Genomic DNA, 15020 nt, shown 5'->3' on the forward strand with positions numbered 1-15020 from the left:
GTGGCTCTGGCATAGGCCGGTGGCTACAGCTCCGATTCGACCCCTAGCCTGGGAACCTCCATATGCCACGGGAGCGGCCCAAGAAATAGCAAAAAGACAAATAAAATAAAATAAAATAAAATAAAATTAGGTAGCGTAGATAACCACACCCTGCTTATCAGAACAGACTTCCAGCACTGCTAACCATCCATATGCCAGTGTGGAAATAAGCCCAAGCAAGGATTATAGGGCGGAAGGGTCAGAAACTTACTCCTTAAAGCTTCCCCTCCAAGTCATTTGCCATTTTTAAATCTCACTTTACGTAGTAAGCTTACTTGTTGGGCATCTGCCCTCTAGTCCTCTACAAACAGATTGTTCTAAACTCAGGCCAAACCTATCACTGACAGTACTACTTGGATTCCCTCTGAGATGCTGCTTTGAGGTCCGAGGGGCCACACCTATATGTTCCTGTATCACTGCTCTGAGAGGGAGTGTTGTCTATGATTACAGCTGTCTCATTGCTCCATGATCTACCCCATCCCCACAGTGTTCCCAGTTGTCTGCTTCTGAGGAATGGCTCAGACTCTTAACTCCATTAAGATCTTGCTTAATCGTGCATGTACAAATATCAAAAGCTAAATGGCACATTGCAAAAGAAGGTTCTGTTTTGGGGGAACTTTTTAGAACTAGCCACTGTTTACGTGACCTTCACAGTGTGAACATTCATGCCACAGCAGAAGCCAGATTCCAAAAGGGGCTCTCATGAGGACTGTGAATCCTTGGGTAGGGGTGTCATGACACTGATCACATGAGTCGACTTGGTTGTTCTGCACAGAAAGATCAAGTTTTTATGACTGAGGAAATGGAAATAATTATTTGTATACGACAAACACATGCTTATATTCTGAACATTTGGAGATGGGTTGACTAAGATTATGAAATAATGGATTTAATATTTGATCCTTTTAAAATACACAATGCAGATACTGTGATGAAATCTTAAAGGAGTAAAAGCTTGGAGAAATATAAGGACAACTTTTTTCTCAAGAAGAGTGCTTTTAGCACTGACTACGTGAAGTTCTAGGAGCATAGTACAAAGCTTTTTCATCAGGGCTTTAGGGATGAAAGCCTTCATTCAAGTGACAAAATATGGAGTTATCATAAAGACATTTGCCTATTAGTATCAATAAGCAGAAGTGCGTACTTGAAGGTGAGTTTCAAGGAAATCCATCCTAAAAAAGAAAGGACAATAAGTGCCTACAGAGTTAGGAAGGCCCTCACCCTTCGCAGTCTCCTCCAGGGCTCTGAGGGCGGGCTAGTTCTGTAGGTTTGGCTTATGAGTCTTTGCTGTTGCCAGGCAGCAATCTGTCAATCCTGGTGGGTGACTCTCTGGAAAGCCAGTGTAAGGAAGGGGACAAAGGCCATGCTTGACCTTTATTCCTTTATTCAGTGGTAGGAACAGTTGGGATTTCCTGAAGCATTACTAACGAGGAAATCCCAACTGCCCAGCGGCAAGGGGTTAAAAGCTGTTCTGAAAAGCTTTTTATGTTCTGAAAAGCTAAATTACACATACATGCAAACCACAAACATACAGCACCTGGGTAAATAAAGTGTGGTTGAATAAAGGCCTGGGTTATTTGGAAAAGGCAATCTGGAAAACATTTGCTTTGGGGTGGTTAAATTACACTTTATGCTTTTTTTTTTTTTTTAAAGAAAAAAATAGTTTAGAGGAAATGTAAAAAAAACAAAAAAAAAAAAAAACAAAAAAAACCCCACAAACCAGAATTTTAACATGGCTGTTAAAAATTAGATTTCAGTTCATTGACTTTCCAAATCTTAAGAGGCTGTGAAGATTGAGAGGGCACAGAGCTACCGCACAAAAAAGCAGCAACACTTTCAGTACAAAAGTTGTTAAAGAACATTTTCCAGTGATGGAATTGTGCTATGGGATGCACAGAAGAGGTCATTAAACACTGATTGTCCTCCAATGTGGACTGAGATATCACCAGTAAATGGTATCAGCTTACATAATTAAGATTAAAAATGCTATAAATTCCAAACCATTGGACTTTTATGAAGTCCACATTTTCTATAAGCCACATTTTCTGATAGATCTCAGAATTTGAGCACACAGAAGGTCATGCTACAGAGCATTTATGCTGGGTACCTACATGGGTCCCTTCCTGGGTACTGATGTGGTCAAGTGATTTCTCCTTAAGGGAAAAAAATCACCACTTTATCATGGCAGGGTTTCACGATCTTTTTCAAAAGCTATTATATTGAACCATAAAAAATTGCTCGTTATGTAGTTTAAAAACTTCCAAAAATCAACATTTTATATAATTCAAGATTCTTTGTTTTTCTCTAAGCTAGGTCAAGAATTAGAGCTGACAGATTTATGGAGAGAAAAGGGGTGGGGAAACAAATAGTACAGCTCTTGTAAGGTTCAGAAAATAAAATGACTGCACAGAATGAATGGATTTTCATTGGAAGGGTTGTTGAACCTAACATTATGAATGTATCAGATGTGGTTTCAGAACTGACCTTTTCATCTGTGATGGAGGTAGACGAGAAGTTCAGTGGGGTCATGGGAAGAGTGTAGATTTTTCCTTACAATGCATAAACAACTCCAGCATTAACATATTCTAAATTGCAAACCCAGAGGCAGGAATTAAGAACTGAGTTCTTGGAGTTCCTGCTGTGGTGCAACGTGATTGGCAGCATCTCTGCAACACCAGGATGCAGGTTCAATCCGGGGGCTGGCATAGTGGATTAAAGAATCCAGCACTGCCACAGCTACAGTGTAGGTTGCAACTGTGGCTTGAAAAAAAAAAAGAAAAAGAAAAAGAAGAACTGGGTTCTTACAATACTTCTGTTATTCTTCAATGTTAAAGATAAATGAAAGCAGAGTGATGGAAAACAGTTAACAGTTTATCCAGTTCATATATTCAAATTATTAACAAATGGAACAGAAGAAAACCATGTAAAATTTTTGTTTTGACAATTGTTTATTGTCTCTATACCACAGCACCATAATCTTGTTCAGGGTACAAGATTTCCTACTGATTCTTGTACATTAAAAATAAATAAACATATAATGTAAGATATTTTGATTACAAAAAGCATTACATTTACACTGAAAAGCTCTACAAAACTTCCTAAGCCCTAAAATATATACTCATTACAAATCAATAACTTATGAGGGTAGATTGTGCGAAAAGACACACAATCCCTGAGATCGTTATTAAAAGCCTAGAAATACAATACCTTAACTACTGAGTTCTGGGCTTCATAGTACTAAGTCCCTGAATAACATAATCCTTGTTCAAGGACTCTAAAAAATAAACAAAGCACAAATAACAGCAGAGGAGAGAGAACATAGGTGCTAACAAGTTCTAAGACATTGTCCCCATGCAGTTTTGAATTTTTCATAAATCTCTCTAGGTGTAAAAGTTCTTATGTTTGACTTTGTAAAGATTTTTTAAAAAATGATTATAATTTTAAAGTGTACAAAGTTCAACATGTAACAAATGTAAAGATTATAAGAGCTAACTACAGATAAAACAGAGTGAAAACCATAGATATAAAGCCATTAGAAGCCACTATCAGATATTACTACATATTCCATCCTATAATCTCATAAATCAAGGCTTTTAATTGTCTGGATTCATATGTGACCGTATTCTTTCCAATGTGCATTCTTTCTTCTTCCAGGGGTTGTTCAATAATGGCAGGTATGTTCCTGCCATAAAGTTCACAGTGTTCTAAAAACTGGACACATTCTTGAATGACACTGTCACGAAGCATGAGCGTGTGTTTTGACATGTTCTCTAATAATGAGAGGAAGCATCTTTTGGCATAATACCAGGTATCAGTTCCCAGTTTTTTATTATAAGGCTCCAAGCTTTTGATAACTCGAGAAATACCAAAGTCATAATTTCCTTTGGCACAATAAAGCGTCCCGATCACCAAATTCACAATGCAGAGATGGTAGATTTTCTTATCGGGGTCATCATGAGAGAGCTGCTCCTCCTCTTTTTCAATCTTCCTCATCAGCTCCTCAGCTTCTTCATTTTGACTTGTCATGATATAAGACACACACAGGTTAGCCAATACAATAGCACTGACATTCAGGATGTTGTCATAGTGCTTCTTGACGATGGGCTCATAAAAACCTATGGCTTCTTTGTATTTGTTTTCCTGCATGAACAGAACATGAGCCACATTCAGCTTCCACACGTCATGGTCATTACAGAATTCCACAGATTTGCGGAAGATCTTTTCCACCATTGGGTAATTTTCAAGGTTCCAGTAGATTTTGGCCTGGGCCATTAACACAGGAATATACTTCTCAAGAGCGTCATCATATTCATTCACTGCCTTTTTGACAGCTTCATCATCTCTATTGTGTCTTGCTTCCTGCACCTGTATGGTGAGTCTCCGGAGCTGTTCAGTCAGCACCCCTGCCAGCCCATCAAGCTTGATAAAAGCCTCTTCAGGAGCTGTCTGGCAAGTGATCACGGCATCCAAGAAGTCATAGAGATAGGGTGTGAGGAACTTGTAGGTCAAATGGGCATTCTCTGCCAGACATCTGCGGCCAGAGCAAAATACTCATATTTACAGTAGAGCAGCAGCAGGTTGCCAAAGGTCTCTGGAGGAAAAGGATTCTGCTGGAGCAAAAACTGTAGCTTTTCAAACCCTTCTGTAGGCCTGGTATCCATGTTCATGAGCGCCTGGTTGTGCAAGGTCACAGGGTCTAACTCTTCCTCTGCCCTAGGTGGCATGTCAGTGAGGGCTTCCTGGGCCGCCTCATAGTTTCTCAGCTGGAATTCTATGGCGGCCTTGAGGTTGAAGGCTTCCACCAGAGCAGTCTGGTGAAGAACTAAGGTGTTGCCCACACTTCGAACATCAATGCCCTCGGTCGTCATGCCCACACCCAGCTCTGGGTGCTGACGGATGCCATGCTCAATAATGTCGGCGATGTGCTTCAGTGCCGGGGCATAGTGCCTGCTGCTGTAATAGGCCAAAGCCAGGTTGTAGGAAAGGTCAGGCCGGTAGCCTGAAGCCTGTAAGGCTGCAAAGAACTTGGAACATGCAGCCTCGTAGTGTCCCTCCTTGTAGAGTAAACACCCCAGGTTGACCTGGCCATCCAGCTCGTTCTCGCCCCCACTGTCTTCTCCCCCTTCCCCACTCAGGAGCTGCTCCACCAGACTCCTGGCCCCTGGCAGATCGCCCTCGCTGTACTTGATCGCCGCTAGGAGACGGAGGACCCGGCTGTGGTAGGCGGGGTTGTCCAGCAGGAGGAAGGCCACGCGGGTGGCCTCCGGGTAAAGGCAGGCCTTGTACAGGGCCTGGGCCTGGTACAGGCGGTACTGCTCCAGCTCTGGGTGCAGCTGGCCCAGCTGCTCATAGCACTCGGCCGCCAGCGCGAACTCCTGTAGGCGGTAGTAGCAGTAGCCCAGCAGCGACAAGCCGGCGCGGCTCTTGGGGCTCCCCTGGAGCTCTCCGCCCAGCAGCTGCACGGCCTCGGCGTAGCGGGCATCCCGGATGAGGCGGTACACGACAGTGGTGAATTCCCCGTCGGGGATCTGCGCACCGCCCAGCCCCGCCATAACCGCCGCCGAGAATGTGTGCTGGTTTCCACAGCAACAAGCCAACCGGAAACGGAAGACTGAGAAAGAACGGTTGTTTTTTTGGTTTTTTTTGGCGTGGTCCTAAAGTTACCTTGCAGTGGAACGACCAACCTGGGATTAAAAAACAACTTACTAATGTGAGTGTCCCTCTTATTTGCCTGATCTCTGAAGACTCCAGAGCGTGGGCGACATTAGAAAGAGGGAAGAAGAAACACCTCCGCGGCTTCCAGAGTCGGAAACTCGACTTCCCGGCATGCACCGGTCCGGTCGCGCCGGCGACTGGACGTGGTCGCGCTGTATGCTGGGAGGCGTAGTGTCTGCTGGACAGACCCTTAGGTGCTGGAAGAAGCGGTTGCAGTCACCTTCCCTTCTAATGGTAAATGAGGGTTGTTGGCTGCCTGTTGTGTCACCTCACTGTGTGGCGCGGGGAAGTTTTAAGGTTCCAAGTCCCTGCATTTGTGAGCCGTGTACCCCGTGCAATGCATACACGTAGTGTCGTTCCACTTTGTTTTACTGAAAGAAACGGTAATGGAAAAAGAGGAAAGTTAACTTGGTATTCTCCCCAATTAGAGGAGAGCTTCCGTCTTTGGGCCCGCTGAGGGCACACATCCTAAGAACAAAATAGTTCAGCGACCAGGAGTTCATATTTTGTTGTTTGCAACAGGAAAGAGTGCTTTGGATTTTATCTGGTATTTGGAGCGTATCGGCTTTAGTTCCAAGCACCTTCACCACCCTCCCCCCGCCCCGCTTTTTCCATAACTACAAATATTACTGAGTCCATATTAGCCTCTAATCTTGGTCCTAGGTACTGCCTTCATCCTTTAATTTTCACTGAGATAGAAACATTGGTCCTTGTGTTTTCCAAGAAGGGTGGAGTGGGGGAGAAAGCATGACCCAAAGTATTTCTTTTTCTTTTCTTTTTTTTTTCTTTTTGCCTGTGTCTGCGGCATGTGGAAGTTCCTAGGGCAGGAATAGAACCTGGGCCAGAGCAGCGACGCAAGGCACAGCAGTGACAGCACCGGGTCCTTAACCTGTTGATCCGGAGAGAACCTCCCAAAGTGTTCCTTTTTCTATGCGCTGTTACTCTTTTAACTCTCCAAACCTGTGTGTGTGTGAGAGAGAGAGAAAGAGAGACCCAGCCTGTGCTTGTCAGGTTTTAATAATGTTTTTGCTTTTCATTATGCTGATAAACAGTGGTTTTTCTTTCAGTTAAAATAAGAAAATTTTCTTACACTTTAATTTTCTCCCCTCAGATTATTTGAAGATCTCTCTGGAGATTTGCTGGACTGTATAAGAAACCATTCTGGATTTTCTTTTGTTCCTTTATCATATATTTGAAATAGATGCTCTAGATTCCATATTACTACCTTGGGGCTATTTTTGTTTAAATTCCTTTAAATTTAATAGTGCCCAATATGGGACAGTGAAATACTATAAACTTAATTATCCTATAAAATTATATTGGGTAACTAATAAAAAAATATGAGTAGCTTAGACTGACCTAAAAACTGTAGAATTTGGGGGAGATGAATACAATTTTTTCAGTCAAGAATTAGAGAAGTAGACAAGTTAGCAAAAGATAAAACTAACTTATCCCAGTGAGGTAGTGGTAAATGTAGAGTTTTCAAGATAATAAAATTAGCTGTAATCTATGAATGCATTGGCTCTGCTGGTAGCCTGGGGTGAGGGAATTGTCTTTCAGAGTCTTCTGTGATTTCTCTTGGCCTTCTACCACCCAAGACAAACATCGTTCAAGTAAAAGCATGTCTTTCCTATTTAAAGACTAATCCCTTATCTGCCTCCTCAATAGTATCACTACCTATAAATCTTTTCTATATGTACATTTTGGAGCCAACATCAATCATATTTATTGCATGGCACTCTTAGACTATTGACTTATATTATCTCTAATCTTAATCACCCTGGGAGTTCCTGTCGTGGCCTGGCAGAAACAAATACAACTAGGAACCATGAGGTTGCGGGTTCTATCCCTGGCCTTGCTCAGTCGGCTAAGGATCCGACGTTGCTGTGAGCTGTGGTGTAGGTCTCAGATGTGGCTCGGATCTGGCATTGCTGTGGCTCTGGTGTAGGCCGGTGGCTACAGTGATTAGACCCCCCAGCCTGGGAACCTCCACGTGGGCAGGTGCAGCCCTAAAAAGACAAAAAGACAAAACAAAATAATCACCCTGTATTCTGCATATTACAGGGAGAAAAGAAGCAGCTAAACCGTGATATCCCGAAGCTAAATTCATTAGATGATGAATTAATTAAATCTATGTGTCACGCAAGGGCCCAGCTTTGAGGGAATACTCGTGTCTTGCTTTTTTGGTTGTTGTTTTCCCACTAAAACAAAAAACTTTGGGTAGTAGCGTTTGAGCTTCCTTCCCAGAGTTGCAGTTGTGACTGGATATAAGGAAGTGATAAGTGGATAATGGTGACATTCCCAGTCACCTGTTATAGCTAAAAAGAGACTACTACACTACCAAGTGTTCATGTACTCATACATCATTCTTCTCCCTTGCTACAAAGCTTGCCAAAGCTATGTTCTTCTGGATGAGACGGGACAAGGAACATTCCACTGAACGAATACCAAGAAAGGGACGAACTGCTCCCATTCCAGAAGGGTTGAGTGGGACTTTGGTCCACCCAAGATTCCCAGGGAAAGCAGCTGAAGAAGACCACTGTAATCCACCTCGTGCCTTCTTCCAACCCAGTATCTGGCTGCAGCCCTCTCTGGTCTTCAACCCAAGTAGGTACACAGTTTGAGGGATTCTGCCTAGTGTGCTGCTCAGCAATCAGGGAATATGGGTTTTTCTCCTTTATGCCTACCTGATTGACACTTTGATTTTAGGAAAAAAGTTATCCAAAAAGATCAATCTTTTAAAATCCTGACGTGTTTTAAATCCTTACGTATTTAAATGTTACCTTGGGTAGGTTGTTATTAAATCAGGATGATAGAACATGGAAATGGGAAATTGCCTTTTATAACTTCGGTCTATCAGTTGGATCTCCAGAGTTGTATTTGCGTCATGAGAGCATTCACCCTCAAATGGCTTCTTGGAAAGGTATGCAAAATAGAGGACTCTGCTCTCCCCCAGATTTCTCTGATCCCCGCAGGCATCAGTGGAGGGTCCCTTCTTTGTGCTGGTACCTGTCTGTGAGCAGCTGAAGTGGGCAGGAGGGAGGCTGTCCTGTGTCTTCCTCCTTAGTTCATGTGCTGCTGCTCCCAAGGCCTGGCTTGAAAAAAGCAGGACATTCGGCTTAGACAGATGGAGGGCAGGGTCATTTTCAAAATGAAATGAGTGCACAAATCATACTGCGAAATTGGCATGACCGTCCCTGCTGCTGTGATAGACTGACTTTTGTTTAGCCTCTGACAGGCAATTGGGGAATGGATGAGTTTTGTTGTTGTTGTTGGGGAGGGATGGTGAGGGAAGGTCCTTTAATTAATGATAGAAATTCTGGAAAGCACTAAATGAGGGGAAATGTTGTAAAAAAAAAAAAAAAAAAAAGGTCATAAAGGATCATTTTGTTTCTAACAGAATCTTGAAAAACTGGAGCGTATATCAGGAAAGCCGGTGTGTTGTACCAATTCTAGCAATAAGAAAGCATTTGGTGGTTGCAATAAAAAGATTTAGTGCCTTATTGAAAGGACTTAGACTTTAGGAAAATGGTGTTGGACTCAAGGTGGATTTTGCTGCATAAGGGGAGTATGTTTACCGTGTAGGGGAATTCCATTGAGGCAAAATATATGGAGGTAAAAGCATGATGTTTAGTTCTTAACATGTTTATGTTTCTACCTGCTGACCTGTGAGATGATCTAATCCCATGTATATTCTATTTGGCATTTTCTTTTAAAACTAATTGGAAATGATTGTTCCTTATTTATCTTGTAAAAATAACCACATGTTTTTGGGTGCAAATGTTGTTTATTTATGATTATTTCAGCCATAGCTGTGGTTAAACATCTTTTTTGACAAAGGAAGACCTCTGTAAAATCATTTTCCAAGTTGTTATTTCTGTCTCCCATTTATTTCAGACCATTTTATGCAGGATAACAGATTGAGCAGCTCAGTTTCTTGCTTCCTCTGGAGTCTAGCTTGATTGTCCCTGTGTGTCATTGATGATAAGAGAACTGACCTCCCTCTACCACCTCTTGCCTCTTGCCCCTTACCCCTGTGGACAGGGAAGAAAAGAATAAATTAGTGCCAAATTTGTAATGTAGTTCTCTGACCTTTAGGAGCAACCTTTTAAGACTTTCAAAAAAAAACAAAACAAAACTGTGTGCTGAATCAACACTTGGGGGCAATTATGCTCAGGTGGTGAGAAATGTAACCTCATTGAGAGCTTAATCTTTTTTCTCTGATAGTTCCAGCTCTGTTAATGTTATTTATTTATTTATTGGCTTTTTAGGGCCACACCTGTGGCATATGGAGGTTCCAGGTTAGAGGCTGAATCGAAGCTGCAGCTGCTGGTGTACACAGAGCCACGTCTGTGACATATCCCACAGCTCACGGCTCCTTAACCCACTGAACAAAGCCAGGGATCGAATCCACATCCTCAGGGATACTAGTGGGGTTCGTTACTGCTGAGCTACAATGGGAACTCCTCTATTAATATTTTAGATAGTAACATATTTTCCTTCTCCATATATCTTGCTTTTGATCAAATGGTTTCTGTTTTGAGGTTTATGGTGCTATTATCCAAACTAATGTATTCAATAGAACACAGTAACATTGTGGTTTATAAAAAGCAATTGGCAGAGGACACATAGTTGTGGGTATTGCATTGAAAAATTCGTTCCCTGCCATTGCGTTATGCTGTGGACACACTGATGGGGCCCCAAACCACTTCATTTGAGCATTTTCATTGCTGTCATTTCTGAGACAAGAAATGATTCATAGTATTATTTCTTTCTTCCAAGACTGGTACCCTTCATAGTCAGATATATCCAGTCTATGTTTATTCTCATTTCCGCGATAGTTCCATGAAAACAATAAATTGATGGGAAAGGTCTTTGAATCCATGGTCAGAAGATGATAGTCCTAGAATAAAAATGTCGTCAGCCTCTGAACACATTTTTCTGGCTTGCAAAACCTCCAAAATGGTTTTCCATGAGCGAGCCGCCCATAATGGTGTTGATAACCAGCTCTCCAATTGTCTGAAAAGTACTGTACTCATATCTCAGGCTTTTTCTGTGGCGAGTTGTGGAACACACTCCCAAGGTTTGTGCTGGTAGGTGAAGAGACCACCTCAGAAACCAAGCCTGACATTCAGGCCTCTTGTTCCCACATTCCCCGTGTCCAAAGAATCGAGTTCTAACAGTTCTATCTCTGAAATATCTCAACTCTCTATACTTCTATCCAGTTTCTACTACTGCTGCTCTGGTGTCTGCTACCACTGTCTCTCTTCCAGATCTGCAACATGTCTCCTAAATGGGTTCCCTTTCTCTCTTCCTGGGACTCTTCTAACAGTTTCAAGACACTAAAATTTCAGAGTTTTTCACCCTTCTTATTTCAGAGTTTTACTGTGGGGACTTCATTAAAGCTTTAAATATTTCTCCATTTCTCCCAGGAGGTAGTTGTGTAAAAGAGAACTCCCAGTGGCGTCTCATCTAAGTCGTAGTTTCTGCCTCAGGTATGTAGGATTTGTCATTCATCACAGTGATTCTTGCTGCTTGAATGTATGTGAATGTCTTGGGACTGAGATTTCAAATGATGTTGAAAGGAGTGGTTGCTCTGTATGGAGTCATAAGTTGAGAGATGTAGAAACTTCAGTTGATTTAGGCACTTTCTCCTAGTGAAGAATTTAATAACATTATTTTGTTTTATAAGCACGTTGAGTGCTTTTGTTACCTCTGGATCTCTATACTAAGGAGAGATTCTTTGCCTTTTCTGTGCCTTTCGTCCTTCTCTGGCCCTGGCAAATGGAACCGGTAGACCTTGCCTTCTGTATATAAAGGGCCCATATAAACAAAAAACAAAGAAATAAACAAAAAAAATTGATCAAGACATGAAAATGTCCCCAAGGGGCATAACATATTTGAAAGAGACAGGCTAATTCAGTATAAAACCACCTAAAGTCAAATTCCTGTTCTGCCATCATCAGCCATGTAGCCATGGAAAGGTTTTTAACCTCCCTGGATCATGGTTCCCTTATTGGTAAAAGAGAGACCACAGTAATTTCTTTGTTCAAAATGATACAGCGCATCTTGCCCATAGTAAGTAGTTAATATACTTCATTATTATTATATAAATGGAGCTATTGAGACTCCTTGGGAATCTTATTGGGGTATTTTAGACCTAAACACATGTGAGAAAATTACTAAGTTTTAACATCTGCCATCCAGGAGTAGATGTTCTCTTGATACTTCAGATGTTGTATTCCTCAGTGCCTGATAAACTCCAGAATGTGGAGGGCAGTTATCTGGTATAAGTTAGTGTCTTCATTAAACCTGATTCTTCAAGAAATGAAAGCATCAAGGTAAATGGTATATTTTGTTCATTCAGCAAATTAACGAGAGGTTACTCTACCCAAAGCATTGTACATTTGGAGAATCCAGAACCTTCAAGAAATGCACAGCCCAGGAGAGATGCTACAAACACAATAAACAAATCAAAACCCAGGCCTTAAGAGCAATACAACACAACGTGGAGGCTCAGAGTTCATAGTAAAAAGGACCCTTATTTGGCTAGAGCAATGTTTTGCCACCATATCAAATACCTTGTTCCTCCCTTTTATAACAAATATTTTCTAAGGCCCTCTTTACTATTTTGAGATGAAGTTTATTTATAATATTTATAAAATCCTACATACATAATTTATTTTCTCTTCTCTCTTTTTCCTCCCTTCCTTCCTTCTTCTCATCTTCCCTTTAAGTCTCAGATGCATGAACTGACTAATCATAATCCTTTAAAATTTTTTATTTGATTTACATTTATTGATTTATGATGTTGCACCAGTGTCTGCTGTATAGCAGAGTGACTTGCTTATACATGTACATACATTCTTTTTTATGTTCTTAATCCTTGATCACTGACACACTTGTCATGATTGGTCTCTGCCTAGCCCTCTTCTAATCTTTTCTTTGTTTAGATAGCAGTTTTAAATTATGCAATAATTAGTAGTGAAGCCACCACCCAACACAAAGATAGGACCTTTACCATAACCGACATCTGACTCTGGAGACGCAGATGCCTCCCAAAGCATTCTTTGTCTCCCTTTCCTAAGTAACTATTACCCTGAATTCCATGTTGGTCATTGTCCTGCTTCCCTTTTTATATAATTTCTTTGAATCTATATGAGTCTCTTGAACATATTTTAATTTTAGTTCTTTTAGCCTTATAAAAAAAGTTCACAGAGCATATACCCTTTTTGGTTAATGTTGTAATTCTAAGATTCATCCATATTGTTGCATGTGTCAGTGTGGTTCACTGGTTTCAACTGCCCTAGTATATAACTGTTGTGGGAACATTCCATGGTTTACTCATTCTTCTGCTGATGGGCATTTGGGTTGTTTCTAGAGAGTTACCATTTGAAGAGTGCTGCCATGGACATTTTTGTACATTTATGCCTCAGGATACATTTGTAGGAGTTTTTCTGTATATAACACTAGAAGTGGAATTATTATATCATTAGAGTATTTGCATGTTTAGCTTTAGCACATAAACCCAGCTATTTTTATAGTAGTTGCTCTAGTTTAATTCCCACCAGAAGTATATGAAAGAGTCTATAAATTCACATTATCTCTTAACTCTTCATCTTGTAAGAATTCATGTTTATTGGACATATGTAGTTGCTTTTGTGAAAAGCCTAATCTTGTCTCATACCTCCTTTTGTAAAAGGTTGTTAGTATGGTTCCTTTAAATTGATATTTAGGAATTATTCGTGTACTTATGGTACTAATCCTTTATCAGTTATGTGAATTACAAACATCTAGTTTGTAACTTTTAACTTTTTTAAAGATAAAGTGCTTAAGTTTAATGTGGTCAAACTTATTAATTTTTCCTTTTATAGTCAATGTTTTTGTTTGTTTGTTTTTGTCTTTTTGCCTTTTCTAGGGCTGCTCCCGTGGCATATGGAGGTTCCCAGGATAGGAGGCTAATGGGAGCTGTAGCCGCTGGCCTGCGCCAGAGCCACAGCAATGAACAGTCCGAGCCACTTCTGCAATCTACACCACAGGTCACGGCAACGCCGGATCCTTAACCCACGAGCAAGGCCAGGGATCGAACCCACAACCTCATGGTTCCTAGTCGGACTAACCACTGAGCCACGACGGGAACTCCTATAGTCAATGTTTTTTTATGTCTTGTTTTAAAAATGTTCACTTAGTCCAAAGCTAAATTATATTCACATATTTTTTAAAAGTTTTACTTATGCATTTAAAATGTTAATCCATCTGGGGCTGGTTTTTGTATATGATGTAAGGTAGAGATTCAAGTTGATTTTTTTTTCCCAAAGGGATAACCCATTTTTCTCAGCTCCATTTATTGAATAATCTTTTGGTCAACCCTGGGTTGACCTGCTTCTTCTATAATATACAAAGTTCCGTATATGCATAGTCCTGTTTCTGGGCTCTCTATTCTATTCCATTGTCAGCTTAGCAAGTTTTGGACCAACATAACTTTGTCTTAATTTCCATAGCTCCATTATTAATCTAAATATGGTTGGGGAAATATCCTCTCTGTGCTTTCCTTTTTCAGAAGTGAAGTGTCATGGTTATTCTTGGTCTTTTACTTTTTCTTATATAGCTAACTTTTTAAAAAATCAACATAATAGCCCTACTGAATATAAATAAGAAATGGAAGGAAAATGATTTATCATAAAATAGTATGTAGTTTAATATATGTAAGTGCTAGATCACGCTAACACCAGAAAAACATTCCCACAAATATTCAGAATGCTTCCTTAGAGTAGTGCAGCCCCCACTCAGCACTGACAGTATAGAGAAGTGGGGTGATACTGTAGAGAAGCCTTAAAGATGGGTAGGATTTAAGCTAGCAGCTCTGAGAGAGATGGATGTAGAATTTCAGTCCAAAAGTTTAAACAAAACAAAACAAACCCCCCAAAGAAGTCACAGTATGTTCATAGAAAGTTCATCCTGCTGAGACTGGAAGTAAGTTGGAAAGATTTTTTTTTAAACTTTTTTGTGTATGTTTGGGCGGTGGTGGCACAGGCCAAGATTGGTTTATCCCTGTATTACAATGCCATGGTTCGTATAGTCCAACACACAGCTGACCCATCTGCTTTCCTTGGGGCAAATCATCTAGAGTCCGAATTAAGTTCTGAGAACATAAGCCAATAAACCAAAGCAATAAATCCAGCTTTAATAAAAATGAAACAGGTTCCCCCACATTGCACTTTAAACTGTAGCTTTATTAAGTACATTTACCTTGTATTTTATTAAGC

At 40.7% G+C, this 15020-nt stretch overlaps 1 protein-coding gene across 1 annotated transcript; it reads right to left on the reverse strand.

The window, feature by feature from the left end:
• LOC100738403 (tetratricopeptide repeat protein 30B) lies at nucleotides 2964–5838 on the reverse strand. The gene is given in 2 exon segments (XM_003483685.4): nucleotides 2964–4568; nucleotides 4571–5838. Coding segments are annotated over 2 exon segments (1995 nt in total). The 5' UTR covers nucleotides 5592–5838; the 3' UTR covers nucleotides 2964–3594.

This window comes from Sus scrofa, chromosome 15, assembly GCF_000003025.6.
Source record: "Sus scrofa isolate TJ Tabasco breed Duroc chromosome 15, Sscrofa11.1, whole genome shotgun sequence".
Classification (NCBI taxonomy): domain Eukaryota; kingdom Metazoa; phylum Chordata; class Mammalia; order Artiodactyla; family Suidae; genus Sus; species Sus scrofa.